This window comes from Toxorhynchites rutilus, chromosome 1, assembly GCF_029784135.1.
Source record: "Toxorhynchites rutilus septentrionalis strain SRP chromosome 1, ASM2978413v1, whole genome shotgun sequence".
Lineage (NCBI taxonomy): Eukaryota > Metazoa > Arthropoda > Insecta > Diptera > Culicidae > Toxorhynchites > Toxorhynchites rutilus.
In genome coordinates, this window is record NC_073744.1 from 88,652,982 (window position 1) to 88,669,165 (window position 16,184).

Below are 16,184 nucleotides of genomic sequence, written 5' to 3' on the forward strand. Positions count from 1 at the left end.
ACATCGTTGCCTAACGTGCTGGAGGAGGTGGACGGCGAAGGATCGACACATACACGCGCAGAATTCTTTCCGTTTGTATCGAGGAAAATGTGGAAATATCTAATCGTTACTGAAAATAATCTGCCAGTTCCCCTGGGAATTTAAAAATTCATTCATGTGAAAGAGTTTATTTGAATGTTTTCTATCCATGTAACACTGTGACCAAATATGTTTCAATCAAGTGCTATTAACAGATGGTTATCGAGTTAGCATCAACCACTGGTGGGCTTCCAGTATCGAGGAAAACGTGGAAATATCTAATCGTTACTGAAAATAATCTGCCAATTCATCTGGGAATTTAAAAATACATTCATGTGAAAGAGTTTATTTTAATGTTTTCTAACCATATAACACAGCGATCAAATACATTTGATTTTGTAATTTTTCAACCAAGTGTAATTAGCAGGGAAGCTTCTGAAGATTATCCTTCCCCATCAGTAGGATATTTCCGTATCCAATATTGTATGCGTACGCAATCGATTATTGCTCAGTCGCCGAAAGTTTAGAGCTCAGAGAGTTCATTCCCCTCTAGTTTGCCTTCCAAATTGCCATCGTAAACCACACCTTCTCTCGATTCAATCACACACAAAAAGCATACTTAAGCGATATTCTGGTGGTGAGATACATTCATTTTTCGTGAGGACATCGACAAGACAACATCGTTGCCTAACGTGCTGGAGGAGGTGGACGGCGAAGGATCGACACATACACGCGCAGAATTCTTTCCGTTTGGATGCCATTCAGCATCGAGAAAGTTCCGGAAAGATCTAATCATTGCTGAAAAATAATCTGCCAGTTCCTCTGGGAATTTAAAAATACATTCATGTGAAAGAGTTTATTTGAATGTTTTCTATCAATGTAACACTGTGACCAAATATGTTTCAATCAAGTGCTATTAACAGATGGTTATCGAGTTAGCATTAACCACTGGTGGGCTTCCAGTATCGAGGAAATATCTAATCGTTACTGAAAATAATCTGCCAGTTCCCCTGGGAATTTAAAAATACATTCATGTGAAAGAGTTTATTTGAATGTTTTCTATCAATGTAACACTGTGACCAAATATGTTTCAATCAAGTGCTATTAACAGATGGTTATCGAGTTAGCATTAACCACTGGTGGGCTTCCAGTATCGAGGAAAATGTGGAAATATCTAATCGTTACTGAAAATAATCTGCCAGTTCATCTGGGAATTTAAAAATACATTCATGTGAAAGAGTTTATTTTAATGTTTTCTATCCATATAACACAGCGATCAAATACATTTGATTTTGTAATTTTTCAACCAAGTGTAATTAGCAGGAAAGCTTCTGAAGATTATCCTTCCCCATCAGTAGGATATTTCCGTATCCAATATTGTATGCGTACGCAATCGATTATTGCTCAGTCGCCGAAAGTTTAGAGCTCAGAGAGTTCATTCCCCTCTAGTTTGCCTTCCAAATTGCCATCGTAAACCACACCTTCTCTCGATTCAATCACACACAAAAAGCATACTTAAGCGATATTCTGGTGGTGAGACACATTCATTTTTCGTGAGGGCATCGACAAGACAACATCGTTGCCTAACGTGCTGGAGGAGGTGGACGGCGAAGGATCGACACATACACGCGCAGAATTCTTTCCGTTTGGATGCCATTCAGCATCGAGAAAGTTCCGGAAAGATCTAATCATTGCTGAAAAATAATCTGCCAGTTCCTCTGGGAATTTAATAATACATTCATGTGAAAGAGTTTATTTGAATGTTTTCTATCAATGTAACACTGTGACCAAATATGTTTCAATCAAGTGCTATTAACAGATGGTTATCGAGTTAGCATTAACCACTGGTGGGCTTCCAGTATCGAGGAAATATCTAATCGTTACTGAAAATAATCTGCCAGTTCATCTGGGAATTTAAAAATACATTCATGTGAAAGAGTTTATTTTAATGTTTTCTATCCATGTAACACTGTGACCAAATATTTTTCAATCAAGTACTATTAACAGGTGGTTATCGAGTTAGTATTAACCAGTGGGCTTCCAGTATCGAGGAAAATGTGGAAATATCTAATCGTTGCTGGAAAACTAATCTGCCAGTTTCCCTTGGAATTGAAAATTACATTCAAGCGAAAGAGTTTATTTTAATGTTTTCTATCCATAAAATATCCATATAATACATTTGGGTTTGTGATTTGTCAATCAAGTACAGTTAGCAGGAAAGCTTCTGAAGATTATTCTTCAGAACAAGGCCTCCAACGTAACGCTCTCGTTTTCGAAGTCCCCCAAATATTAATTTATTCATTCATTCAGAATGGATTTAGATTCAACTTCAAACAAATGATCTCTAAATCAACGATAGTCCTACGTTACCCTTGCGGTTATACCATAGATATAACCCACTTCCTGTTTTTTTGTGGCGTTATGTTGGTACTCATGTCTTTCGCTTATGCCGACAAGTTGATCAATTTGGATGTTTAACCTTTACCGAACGAGCGCATTTTTCTAGAACGATGACCAGCTAATCGACGGATTTTTAAGAAATCAAGTGCTTCATTTCCATCGAATCATCGTTGATCCGGAGCAAGATTATTAAAACTCGAGAAGGAATGGATTCCTCCTCAGAATTACACAGTACAAATAAGACCCCCTTCCCAACAATTCCAACTTCCCAATAACGACGATCGATTGCAGCATTTTCAAAGAAATAATTTTATAACGCTGCTTTCATTTATAACGCTACTTTCGAACATCTATCGGTATCGAATTATCATCGATATCACGATTTTCGCTAAATGCATCTTTCAGTTCGGCCTGCAAAAACTTTTCTGAACCAGCAAATTTTTGTCCCTGAAAAGGGTCAAAGGGTGCTGATTATATGCTCTCTCAAAGGGTCAAAGGGTGCTGATTATATGCTCTCTCTCCTCGTATACGACGGGCCAGCTGTATGTTCTCGGGCAGGATGCGTGAGTAGCACACAAATTGGTGTCTTCGAATAGGCCTCCAGCAGTGCCATAACCGCGGTACTTTGGAAGCGCAATTCGGTTTAGAAGTCCTGGGCAATTCCACGAACCCAACGCTGCAAAGATCAGCAAATCGGTCGACTTCCGATAGCGATGAATTTCAAATTCTGACGGAAAATTCCCCCGACCAGAACGGGAATCGAACCCGAACCCCCGGCATGTCAGGTGTGACACTAACCACTCGGCCACGGGAGCACGCCTAAATGGATGGCACAACTGAATGGATTTCCAGAGCGCATGCGAGTTTATATACGGTTTCAATAACCTGTTTTCTAGGCAATTTTAAAGCTATTGAAACATGTTTTCGGGTCAATGATTAACAAACATATAACTCGTGGATATTTTGCCTTAGGCGTCGTGCACAAATTACGTAACGCTAAAAATCCGGATTTTGGACCCCCTCCCCCCTACGTAACACAATTTCCTATCTCTAATACATAGAAGTAACGCAACCTCGATATATTTCAACAGGAAATTATTTTCAGCGCTCCCAACAATCGTCCAGAAAGCGAGGAATTTTGCTTCGAGCCATAAGAGCAATGTAATCAATCGTTGTAAATGCTTCCAATTGAAAGAGGGGTGGTAACGATTGTTATTCACACTTGCTAGAAAAGGACGCACGAACCGTTGAGTACGATTTGATTCACGGAAACCCTCTTGATATTCCTATCACATGGTCTTATCGAATATTTGGCTGTAAATCAGTGTTAGGACAGAAATTAAGTTCAAACAGATATAAAATAAAAATCCAGTAAATACCCCTCTGTGGCCTAAAGATGAACATTTTCAACTAGTCACTGGAAATCAGAAAACTTTGGCCAATCTTACACGCTTTGATGGTACATTCGCGGATCCACTACTGTTTTGTTAAAAAATAGATTCTATGATATTGATGTTTGATATTCTTAACACAGATTTGAACACTAGCCTTTACTAACCGATAATCACTTTAAGATATGCGCAATAATAAGGTCAAAAATGAAAAAAAAGTAAATAGTATGGCGCATTTGTTTACATTTAGTCGGCCGCCAGCACTTCGAGAGCTGTATGGGATATGGCGCATTTGTGCTCGCGCCACTATTTCTATTACTATTACTATTTCAATCAATCAATGCTGAGTGCGTCTTCTACAATGCTGAAACATCCCCTACCAACATTCGAACACCATTAGTATCGTATCATTTGGTGTGCACACATCGGTTGAAGCGCTACTGAAAAAATCAGTGGATATGTTATATCGATTCATATTTAGCAGCATTTTCCTGTTCTTACGATCGTCTGGAGCAACACATCAAAGTGATATGAACAACAATCCGAACGAAATAGTGCGTTGATTGAAGTGAAGATTTACCACTCGAGAATAAATAATAGTGGATTTTCTCAACAGGACGAACGTTCTTTCTACGTCGATTATGAGCGGGACACTTTCGTGATGGATGGTGTAGATTTCCGTTACGTAGCCGGATCGTTTCATTACTTCAGATCTCTGCCCGAAACCTGGCGGGAAAAGCTAAGGACGCTTCGCACAGGAGGACTTAATACAGTTGATTTGTACATTCAATGGTCCTTGCACAATCCCAAAGAAAACGAATATGTGTGGGATGGCATTGCTAATATCACTAAGATTATTGAAGTTGCAGTCGAAGAAGATTTGTATGTGATCTTGCGACCGGGACCATACATTTGTGCTGAAATTGATAACGTAAGTATGATATTTGTTTAAAAACAAATGACTTAAATGTTTCTTCTACATAGAAGAAACATTTTGTACGCGTGCATTGAATACTGGCCAAGGTGTTTCTTATAATTATTTATCTACTCAAATTGACCTTCATGAATGAATGTAGTATTATGTATAATTTTCAAATCTAACAATGGCTACAGTTTCGTAATTTTTTCGTGTTCTCTTATCCATTCTTCTCACGTAAACAGTGAGCGTCATTGAACCTATAAACTGTCTAACGTGTTACGAAGCAGACCATGAACTATCGAATACCACTGGGGAATATACTTTCATTATCATGATTTATTATTCTGACCCGGCAAACTTCGTCTCGCGCAATTTTTTTTGTTATCAATGCATTCAAACATTCACGTTTACTTACTAAGCGCAAGTTCATGGGTCCAATCGCAGAACTGTTCATTGATTGATCTTCTAATCGACTTCATTGAATTTACCTTTTACTAAAAAATTCCTAGTAGTTCTACCAAAACTCATCATTATAATATCAGATTATTTTCAAACACAATTCTCGTTCAAGATTCTTCAACCTCTTGCAAATAACATATTTCTCCGTTACATGGAATAATATCAATATACCTAATTTGGTTTCATTTACTTGATTAATTCTCGAGTAATACAAAAATTTGTGTTCCATTTGCATGGCAGCCCCCCTAAGAGAGTGGGAAGGAATATCTTACCACCGTAAAAAAACATTTATTGCACGTAAAACCTCCACATGCCAAATTTGATTTAGTTTGCTTGATTAATTCTCGAGTTATGCAGAAATTTGTGTTTCATTTGTATGGCAGCCCCCCTTAAAGAGGAGGGTGGAGTGTCTAACCACCGTAAAAACATTTATTGCACCCTAAAACCTCCACATGCCAAATTTGGTTTCATTTGCTTGTTTAACTCTCGAGTAATGAAAAAAATTGTGTTTCATTTGTATGACAGCCCCCCCTTAGAGAGGGAGGAGGGGTCTGGAAATATCATAAGAACCTTCCCCGACCCCGAAAACCCCTACATACCAATTTTCATGTCGATCGGTTCAGTAGTTTCCGAGTCCATAGGAATCAGACAGACAGACAGAAATCCATTTATATATATATAGATCTATCATTACTATTTTTGTGTACACTATACAGTTCATTAAAAGTGAGGATCTAAAGTATAGTGTTTTTTATTATGTGTTTTAATGCGTATACAGGGTGTTGAGTAGCTTACTGTTAATCTCTAAGAGATTAATGGAGGGTCATATTTGACGAATATAACTAATAAACTAAAAACTTCACTTTTTGACCGAAGCCAAACTTTTGACACTTCATGGCAGATAAAATTTGATTAACGTCTACTAATCCAATATATTCGACACAAAACACGACAAGCCAATATTGAGATATTGAATGCCTAGCATTTTTTTCGTTCTGTTTGTCAAACCTGTCAGTACATGATTACGTTGCGTTAAATATTTCAGTCAAATTTTCCCCATGTCCGATGTTTGACATTGTTAGCCACTGTTGATAATTGAAAAGCGACAAACAAAATTGTGTTTGTACCAAATTCAATCCAAATCTGTCAAAAAGTGACAAATATTTGACAGTATACGGCCATCTTAATATCAAATCCAAACCATGATCGATTTTTTTTTGGTTTTGACTATAACGGGTATTTCAATAGGGACGCTACAAAAGTTGACCGATAGGGACAGCAAACGACGCCATATTTTTCCCCGCTCTCTTGACATTTCTCTTCAGAAAGGTTTGCCATTTTATAATGGAAAGATATGTGATCCAACAAGTCGAGATTATTAAACTATCGAAATTCGGAGTCAATGGCCCCAACATTAAGAGCGCTACGTGCAATATATGGTCGTCATAATCATCCTGCCAGATCAACGATTGAGCGTCTAGAGGAAAAATTTGAATCCACAGTCACAGTACAAAATGTTCCCGTGCCAGTCAGACAAAGAAGTGCCCGTAGTGTCGAGAATATACACTGCGTTTCACAACTATAGAACCACTCAAATTTTCTGAGTTTCCAGAGTTATGTAAGAAGTCGGTTGAATTGAAGAATATGGTGTAGGATATAATAACTATCTTCATTTGTAAGCCTGACTATTTCAGCTTTATTCAGTTGTGTTCCGACGCGAAACATTCAAAAAACTAAAATTCCAGTGTTTCATAATTATAGAACCAGATGGATAAACTCTCACTCCTATACAAAATTAACGTCCACTTCACATGAATTACAATTAGTTTCTAATTCGTAGGTCATCTTTAGTTCTCAATCAGATCAAATATCCAATTCGGAGTGGTTTTGACCCAGCTGCGCCATGTTGTAGTGTGTATTTCGTTCTACGTGTATTTCGTGTATTTCGTACTACTCGTTTGAGCTCTTCAAATCACTCATACTGCTGGTAAGCTGCCTCTACTTTTCGTACGATCACTCCTCATAAGTTCTTGATAGAGTTTTGATCTGGTAAACAAGCTGACCCGTCCAGAATCTGAAGCCTCTATTCATGAAATCATGCCCTGACCTTCTGGATTTTATGAATTGATGCCAAATTACCCAATCAAGGCAGTTTGATGCAAAAACAATAGTGGATGATTCTGAAGTACTTCATTGCACTTCTGACTGTTCATTCGTGTTGATGGTAAGCTATCGAACGTAAAACCAGTCCAGTGAGTGTCGATGTTGTACGTGAAAGGGGTCAACGCTTTCATGACAGAGTAGAGCCACTCATAACGGTCACTAATCAGATTTATTAGATCATTCATCATTTTGATTCACTACCACCGACGTCGATGTTAGTGAATCAAGGCAGTTCGCCCGGCATCACAGTGTTGGATGGTTCAAAGGGAGTATTGTTCATGAATGAACAAACGAATGAATGGCATTGGTTCATATTCAGTTCATTCAATATCCAAGCACTGGTGAGTTGAGACATAATGTTTACTGAAAAAATATATCACGTCAATCCATCAATCCTAGTAAAAGTTATGGTTTACGTTTTAACTTACCCCAAATTTCAACATGTCCCGTTGTACCTTACTATGATTCTAGAGATGTGAAAATTCATGACTGAATTGTGACATCACACTATCCAATTTGTAGAATCAGAAATTAAGTGACGATCGAATAGCAGAACAACTTATTTGATATCAATTTTCACATAAATTTGGAAAACAAATAAAACTACAGTGCATTTCTATCGCGGGTTTTCTCTTGTGGTTTAGTAGTAATATGAGATGCGCAAAGGATCGTTTCAAAAGTCCGTGCAAAAATAAAAACTGTTTAATTGTTTGGGGTTAAACTATTTTTATTCTTCAACATGCTTTCTAACTTCTACTTCTCGTCTAGTGCTGCTCTAGTTCCTTCCGAATAGCAGGATTTGTTCGTGTTTGAAAAATAGCCATTTGTTTCTGCTCCTCCTCGTTTGAATACATTTTTCATACATTTTTCCCGCTTGCCATTTCGTGAAATTGGGGAGCAAATAGAAGTCCGAAGGAGTCAAGTCTGAAGAACAGAGGAGATGTGAAACCAGTTGGAATCCTATTACGATTTACATGAAATTGTGATTTTCAAACATTTTTTTATACCAAATCTCTTCAAATTGCATGATTTCATTCAATTTCATTTGTATCTTCGATCTCATCTGCATTTGCTGGTCAACCAGACTCCGGATACCACAACACTTGCTTCAGTATCGCATCACGTTGAGTATCCTTGCTGATCATCCTGAAAGTGACTGGAATCACGCTGACAGAATACAGGCAGCTATTCAACACTGGCGCATTGATTATACCATGGACAGACATACAACTGTACTAGCGCTGTACGTGTACAGCGTTGTACAGGTACCACGATAGCATGACACACATACTTTGGTTGTACATTGTACCGCATGTCAGACTGACAATCAGAAGTTTGAATTTATTGCATTGTATTTTCACCATTATTTCAATGAAAAAGGTTTTTATTTAGCGTCTAAACTATCGAACACAACAAATATGTTTCCAATCTGAGTTATTAACTCAAGAGAAAGTCAATGAAAAGAATGTATACCAAATGTTTTGATTCGTTTTGTTCATGCTACCCACCACTAACCGTCTATGGCGCTGCGCACAGTACAACTGTAGCCATGTAAAGCGGAAAAATAGGTCGGTACAGGTTCAGCGATTGTACCGAGTTGCTTGCATGGTTCTAGCGCTGTACATGGTGACAGACATACAATTTTCGAAGTACAACGCAAGTACAGCTGTATGTCTGTCCCTGGTATTAGTCTCGACAGCACAGCATCTGCGTATCCGAACTAGTTTGTTTTAAAGTCCTTTGTACATAAATCAAACTTAAATTCGCAATGTTACAGTCTATTCGATTAGTGCGTCAGTAGAGGGGGGACCCCTATCTGGAAGGTCGAAAAATAACGAATTTTCGTGATTTTTTCAGATGCCAGGAATAAAGTGAAGTGTTCGGGTATTTTGGTTATTGTTTGCGGTATATTGGAATATGTTCTTTCCATTTTTTTGAGTGCACGCATAATGATTATTATGTTGTTGGTAGCTGGAGCGTAGAAGCTGTCTTGAAATCGGTACCTAGCTGGTGGTATCGGTTCTGAAGTAACGGGGGGTCGCAGAATGAATTCCAATGAATATTTTGATACTTTAGGACAATACCTGAAGCGTTACATAGAGGTTTTTGAGAATTCGGAAAATTGCCAAAGTAGTGACAGTTTTTGCTGAAAATGAGTAATTTTTCATAAAAAATCGTTGTTTAGAAGCTCTTAAAAAAACGAAAAAATGTGATATCAAAAAACGGCTATGTAACGCTTTAGATAATTCATTTTTACTTGATCATAAAAAAATTCAGCCAAATCGGTCGAGTAGATCTTGAGATATCAATATCACTGGTTGGAAAACATGATTCCGAGAAAAACGCGTTTAAAAATTCGTACAGCAATACTGTATCCCTTGAGGTGAGCTCATACTTTTGGATGTTAGTCTCCAACGAAATCAAATATCGGAAAAACCTTTTAGGACAACATTTCTGAGTGCATAAACTTCCTAAAAATGCAAAAAATAATTTGACCTTCCGGACCGGGGTACCCTCTGAATAACCCCTCTATGTGAGCCTAATATTGGGTTGGGGAAAAAGAAATGTCGTATATTGTCAATATATGGCAACACTTAAACATATCTTGTGTTGTACTTTTCGCATCGGGTCATACTATACGGCTATTTAAAGAAGACAATCTGTGCTACAAGTATCGTTTTGACAGTGTTGTGATTGTCCTTTTCAGCCTCAAGTTATAGCGCGTCAAAGATGGAGTCCACCAAGCAAGAAATTCGCTATATTTTACGTGTTTACTACCTGCGAGGTAAAACTGCAACGAAGGCGGCCGAAAAAAATTGTGTAGTTTATGGACCCGATACTGTAACGATTCGCACAGCACAGCGTTGGTTTGATCGATTTCGTTCTGGTGTAGTGGCTGTCGAAGATACACCCCGTACTGGTAGGCCAATCGTCGTGGAAACCGATAAAATCGTTGAAATCATCCGGTATGTGAGCACTCGCTCGATTGAGTTGACACGAGTTAACGCAAAAAAATCTTTTAGACCGAAAAACGCCTGCGATGCACAGCTGAAACGGAACGTACTCGATCCATTTTTGAAGAAGATGGTGACTGGTGATGAAAAGTCGATCACGTACGACAACCTAAAGCGAAAAAAGTTGTGGTTGAAGCGCGGTGAGCCGGCTCAAACCAACGCCAAGCCCGGATTGACGGCCAGGAAGGTTTTGCTGTGTGCTTGGTGGGATTGGAAGGGAATCATCCACTATGAGCTGCTCAACTATGGCCAGACCCTCAACTCGGTTCTCTACTGTGAGCAGCTTGACCGTTTGAAGCAGGCGATTGACCAGAAGCGGCCAGAAATGATCAATAGGAATGGTGTTGTTTTCCAGCAGGACAACGCTCGGCCTCACACATCTTTGATGACCCGCCAGAAGCTACGGGAGCTCGGATGGGATGTAATATTGCACCCACCGTATAGTCCGGATCTGGCTCCAAGTGATAATCATCTCTTCCGGTCCATGCAAAACGCTCTTGGTCTTAGTATCACCAAGAGCGCTCAAAAGAGGCTTGCGAAAACTGACTGTCTGAGTTTTTTTTGCAAATAAGGAGGTGGGGTTTTATAAGTGGGAGATAATGAAGTTGCCTTCTAAATGGCGACAAGTTTGAGAACAAAAAGGCGCATATTTGACTTAAATTGGATAATTTTAAGTATGTTAAATAAAGTGTCAAATTTCGATCAGAAATACATCATTTCTTTTTCCCCAACCCAATATAATACGGCCATGAAAATGGAGGGATTTTGGATGCCATCCTGAATGATGGTTTGGTCCGAATGTTTCAATTGAGTCACGTAAAAAAAACGATAACAGACGAAAGCCGTAGTTTTCAACCCGTTCCAGAAATGGTCACAATGGTTCAGAAAGTGCATTTAAGTGGAAATTAGCATCTAGAGCTCGACAGTTACTCTTTAGACAAAAACTGTTTTCGACAAAGTTGTTGCATATGATAAAGCGCTCATTTTGATGTTGCCAAAAATAGGGTTACCAAAAATTTCGATGAAATAAAAAATCTAACTTTCTTATCTTTATAGATAGAGGTAGATATGGTTCAACAATATTTTAGCCTCAGTTATTTTAAGCAAATTTGTAAAACAAAGTTTTTATTCTATCTCTTAAAATAACCAATATTGCGCTTTTAATCTAAGTTGTGTTAAGATCACCATAAAAAAACGTTTTTTTTTGCTCTAACTTTTATATCGCAAATTTTACATGCAAACTGTCTTCAGAAGACTTTTAGAGCTTATTAAGACAAACATTTTGCGAAGCAGAACTTGTCAGTAGAGTTAGAGAGTAGAGAGTAGAGTAGAGTAGAGTTGCCAACTCAAAATTATTGATACTTCTTCCCAAAACATACTCTCTTCATTCGCTTGTCATTCTTTTTGGGGCGAACATAAAAAATGTTCGTTGACGGCATTTGAAAGAGTATGCTTGACTCTACATAATGTGGGATTTCCAAAACTATGTTTTTTTTGTATTTGAGTAAACTAAAGTTGAAATCATGAGGAGAAAAGGCTTCAATAACTTTAAGTATGATTAGGATATTGACTGGTTCTGCATCGCAAAATATTTGTATAATAAGCTCTAAAAGTCGTTCTAATACAATTTTGATGTAGGATTTGAAATATAAAAGTTAGAGCAAAAAGCCCCAAAAAGAATGGCAAGCGAATGAAGAGAACGTATTTCTTGAGAAGAAATATCAATAACTTTGAATCGAGTTGAGATATTAACAAGTTCTGCATCGCAAAATGTTTGTCTTAGTAAACTCTAAAAGTCTTCTGAAGACGGTTTGCATGTAAAATTTGTAATATAAAAGTTACAACAACAAAAAAAAAACCGTTTTTTTATGGTGACCCTAACGCAACTTAGAAAAAAAGTGCTATATCGGTTAATTCGAGAGATAGAAAAAAAGGTTTCTTAAATAACTGGGGCTATAACATTGTAGAACTATGTATACCTCTATCTATAAAAATAAGTTAGAATTTTTATTTCATCGTAAATGTTGGTCACCCTATTTTTGACAACATCAAAATAAACGCCGGAGCCGCGGGTAATCTTAGGTGATTTTAACTCCCATGGAACAGCATGGGGATCACTCTACGATGACAACCGTGCCACTTTGATTTATGATCTGTGCGATAACTTCAAATTGACAGTTTTGAATACTGGGGAAGCAACCAGAATAGCCAACCCTCCTGCACGGGCAAGCATGCTAGACATATCTCTATGCTCTTCTTCGTTATCCCTGGATTGCATGTGGAAGGTAATCCAAGATCCCCACGGTAGTGATCACCTACCAATAATTTTATCGATCGCTAATGAATCAAGCTCTCGTGAGTCAGTCAATATTTCGTATGACCTCACGAAGAATATTGACTGGAGAACATTTGCGGAAATAATATCGGAAGCAATTGTTTCAATGCATGAACTTCCTCCACTCGAAGAGTATAACTTTATATCGAGTTTGATTTACGAAAGCGCACTTCAAGCTCAAAAGAAACGTGTACCGGCTACCACTTTCCGACGTCGTCCTCCATCACTTTGGTGGGACAAGGAGTGTTCAAAGGTCTACCTTGAAAAATCATCCGCTTTCAAAAAATTCAGGATAACTGGACTAGTGGAATGGTTTCTAAAGTACCAAGCTCTAGAAGCCAAACTAAAAGGTTTGATTAAAGCAAAAAAGCGTGGATATTGGCGGAAGTTCGTCAATGGTTTGTCAAGGGAGACCGCTATGAGCACTCTTTGGAATACGGCTAGGAAAATGCGTGGCTGGAACCATACAAACGAAAGTGAGGAATACTCTGACCGTTGGATTTTTAACTTTGCAAGGAAGGTTTGCCCCGACACCGTTCCTGCACAAAACGTCGTACGCGACATTCCACTTCAAAGCGATTATGAGAATTTTTCGATGGTGGAATTCTCAATTGCCCTTCTCTCATGTAACAATTCAGCTCCGGGGTCGGACAAGATTAAATTCAACTTGTTGAAGAATCTTCCCGACTTGGCAAAACAGCGTTTGCTGAACTTGTTCAACAAGTTTCTGGAGCTGAATATTGTCCCGCATGACTGGAGACAAGTGAGAGTGATAGCCATACGGAAACCCAACAAGCCGGCTTGCGATCACAACTCGTATAGGCCGATTGCAATGTTATCCTGTATTCGTAAATTATTAGAGAAAATGATTCTACTTCGTTTGGACAAGTGGGTCGAAACGAACAATTTGCTGTCAAATACGCAGTTTGGCTTCCGCCGAGGTAGAGGGACAAATGATTGTCTCGCGCTGCTATCTTCTGAAATCCAAAACGCATTTGCTCGCAAAGAACAAATGGCTTCCGTTTTTCTCGATATCAAAGGGGCATTTGATTCAGTTTCCATGGAAATTCTCTCAGAGAAGCTTCATAATCGTGGACTTTCACCAATTCTTAACAATTTCCTGTACAATTTACTGTCAGAAAAGCACATGATTTTCTCTCATGGCAGCTCGAAATCTTCTCGTTACAGTTTTATGGGCCTACCACAAGGCTCCTGCATAAGCCCCCTCTTGTACAGTTTTTACGTCAATGATATGGATGATTGTCTAACTAGAGACTGCACGCTGAGACAACTTGCAGACGATGGAGTTATTTCCATCACGGGTACTAATCCCGTCGTTCTGCAAAAGTCGTTGCAAGATACCCTGAACAATCTGTTCACGTGGGCCCTCAAGCTGGGTATCGAATTCTCTACGGAGAAAACTGAAATGGTCGTTTTTTCTAGGAAGCACGGACCCGTCCAATTCCAGCTTCACCTATCCGGCAAAACGATCCAACACTCTATGTTTTTCAAATACCTGGGTGTATATTTTGATTCTAAGTGTACCTGGGGGAGACACATTGCGTATTTGAAACAGAAATGCCAGCAAAGAATCAATTTTCTCCAAACAATTACCGGAACATGGTGGGGTGCCCATCCAGGAGACCTCATTCAGTTGTACAAAACAACGATATTATCAGTGTTAGAATATGGCAGTTTTTGCTTCCGATCAGCTGCCAGGATTCATATTCTCAAGCAGGAGAGAATACAATATCGTTGCCTGCGTATAGCCATGGGGTGTTTGCATTCGACACATACGATGAGTCTCGAAATTTTGGCAGGAGTACCCCCGCTTACTCTTCGGTTCACAGAATTATCCTACAGATTTCTCATCCGTTACAAGATCATGAATCCATTGGTGATTGATAACTTCGTAAATCTACTCCAACTGACTCCTCAGTCAAGTTTTATGTCTTTATACCATGAGTACCTTACCCACGACGTGCACCCTTCACCAGGCATCTCCAACCAAGTTTGCTTCCCATACTTCTGCAATTCCTCTGTCTTTTTTGATCTGTCCATGCGACAAAAAATCCATGGAATCCCAGATCACCTACGCTCCGATTCTATTTCGCCGATATTTTCGGCAGAATATGGGAAGTTAGATCTGATAAAATGTTCTTTACTGACGGTTCATTCATAAACGGGTCCACTGGCTTCGGCATCTTCAATGAAAATTCCAGTGCCTCTTTCAAACTCAAAGATCCTTGTTCCGTGTATGTCGCTGAACTGGGTGCGATATATTACGCATTAGGGATCATTGAAACATTGCCCATCGACCACTATTTTATTTTTTCAGACAGTCTCAGCTCAATAGAGGCAATCCGCTCAATGAAAGTTGATAAACGCTCATCTTATTTCCTAACAAGAATAAGACAACTATTGAGTGTTTTGGTCGAAAAATTATTCAAGATTACCTTAGCATGGGTTCCCTCTCATTGCTCGATTCCGGGGAATGAGAAAGCGGACTCGCTAGCTAAGGTGGGCGCTTTAGAAGACACACTTTTTGAAAGGCAAATTGCTTATAATGAATTTTTCCACATTCCTCGTCAGTATACGCTCGTAAGTTGGCAACGCATGTGGAGTGGTGATGAGTTCGGTCGTTGGTTACACACGATTATCCCTAAGGTCTCGACGAGTGCATGGTTCAAGGGATTGAATGTAGGTCGTGATTTCATTCGCGTGATATCTCGGCTTATGTCCAATCACTACAACCTAAACGTGCATCTCTATCGCATTGGGCTCGCAGCAAACAATCTTTGTGATTGTGGCGATGGCTACCACGACATCGAGCATGTTGTCTGGTCGTGTATCCGGTTCCATGCTGCTCGCTCTCAGCTCTCTAGAGCACTGAGAGCACAAGGCAGACAATCAGATATCCCCGTCCGGGATATCTTAGGTAGCCGGGATCCTGATCTTCTGCTTCATCTATACCTGTTCCTCAGAAACGCCGATGTCAACGTTTAATGATGTTTCCTTCGTTGTGTCCCCGTTTCATATCCCTCCTATCCGATCGATAAACTTTTACTTAGTCGCGGCAATACATACACACACTCTTTACAGATGCACGGGCCGAAGGTTGTGCAGTCCACTGATTATTCAACAAGAGCCAAAGGTTCTACCGCTCATGACAACTCTACACGAGCTGATGATTGCGCCGGCTAGTGACCATTCTATCCTGGATTCCTCGAGAAAGACGCACCACGCTAGATATGGGGTACAGACTAGGGGGGCGTTGCTGATTAATGGTCAGCTGCATCCCAATAGGAAGTATCCCGTGTCGGGCACACGTACAGAGCATCGAAGACTGCGACATACCAATTATGACAACACTTGTAATACTAACCTCGAGTCAACCGCGAGTAATCGGTTACATATTACTAACATAGTCTAAGCAAACATTGTCAAAATATTGAACTCCCGGCCCCGTTAGGCTGACGCCATAT

General features: G+C 39.3%; 2 protein-coding genes across 2 annotated transcripts in view; one reads left to right on the forward strand and one right to left on the reverse strand.

Annotated features, from left to right (window-relative positions):
• LOC129762583 (unc-112-related protein) overlaps positions 1 to 3,837 on the reverse strand; it is a 95,867-nt gene extending 92,030 nt beyond the window's left edge. Inside the window, exon 1 of the mRNA XM_055761011.1 lies at positions 3,798 to 3,837. Coding sequence (XP_055616986.1) covers positions 3,798 to 3,822 — 25 coding nt within the window. The 5' untranslated portion in view covers positions 3,823 to 3,837. The remainder of the gene's footprint in view (positions 1 to 3,797) is intronic.
• Positions 3,838 to 4,189: 352 nt separating this feature from the next.
• Positions 4,190 to 16,184, forward strand: part of LOC129762585 (beta-galactosidase-like) — a 32,107-nt gene continuing 20,112 nt past the window's right edge. Inside the window, exons 1-2 of the mRNA XM_055761013.1 lie at positions 4,190 to 4,363; positions 4,426 to 4,740. Coding sequence (XP_055616988.1) covers positions 4,268 to 4,363; positions 4,426 to 4,740 — 411 coding nt within the window. The 5' untranslated portion in view covers positions 4,190 to 4,267. The remainder of the gene's footprint in view (positions 4,364 to 4,425; positions 4,741 to 16,184) is intronic.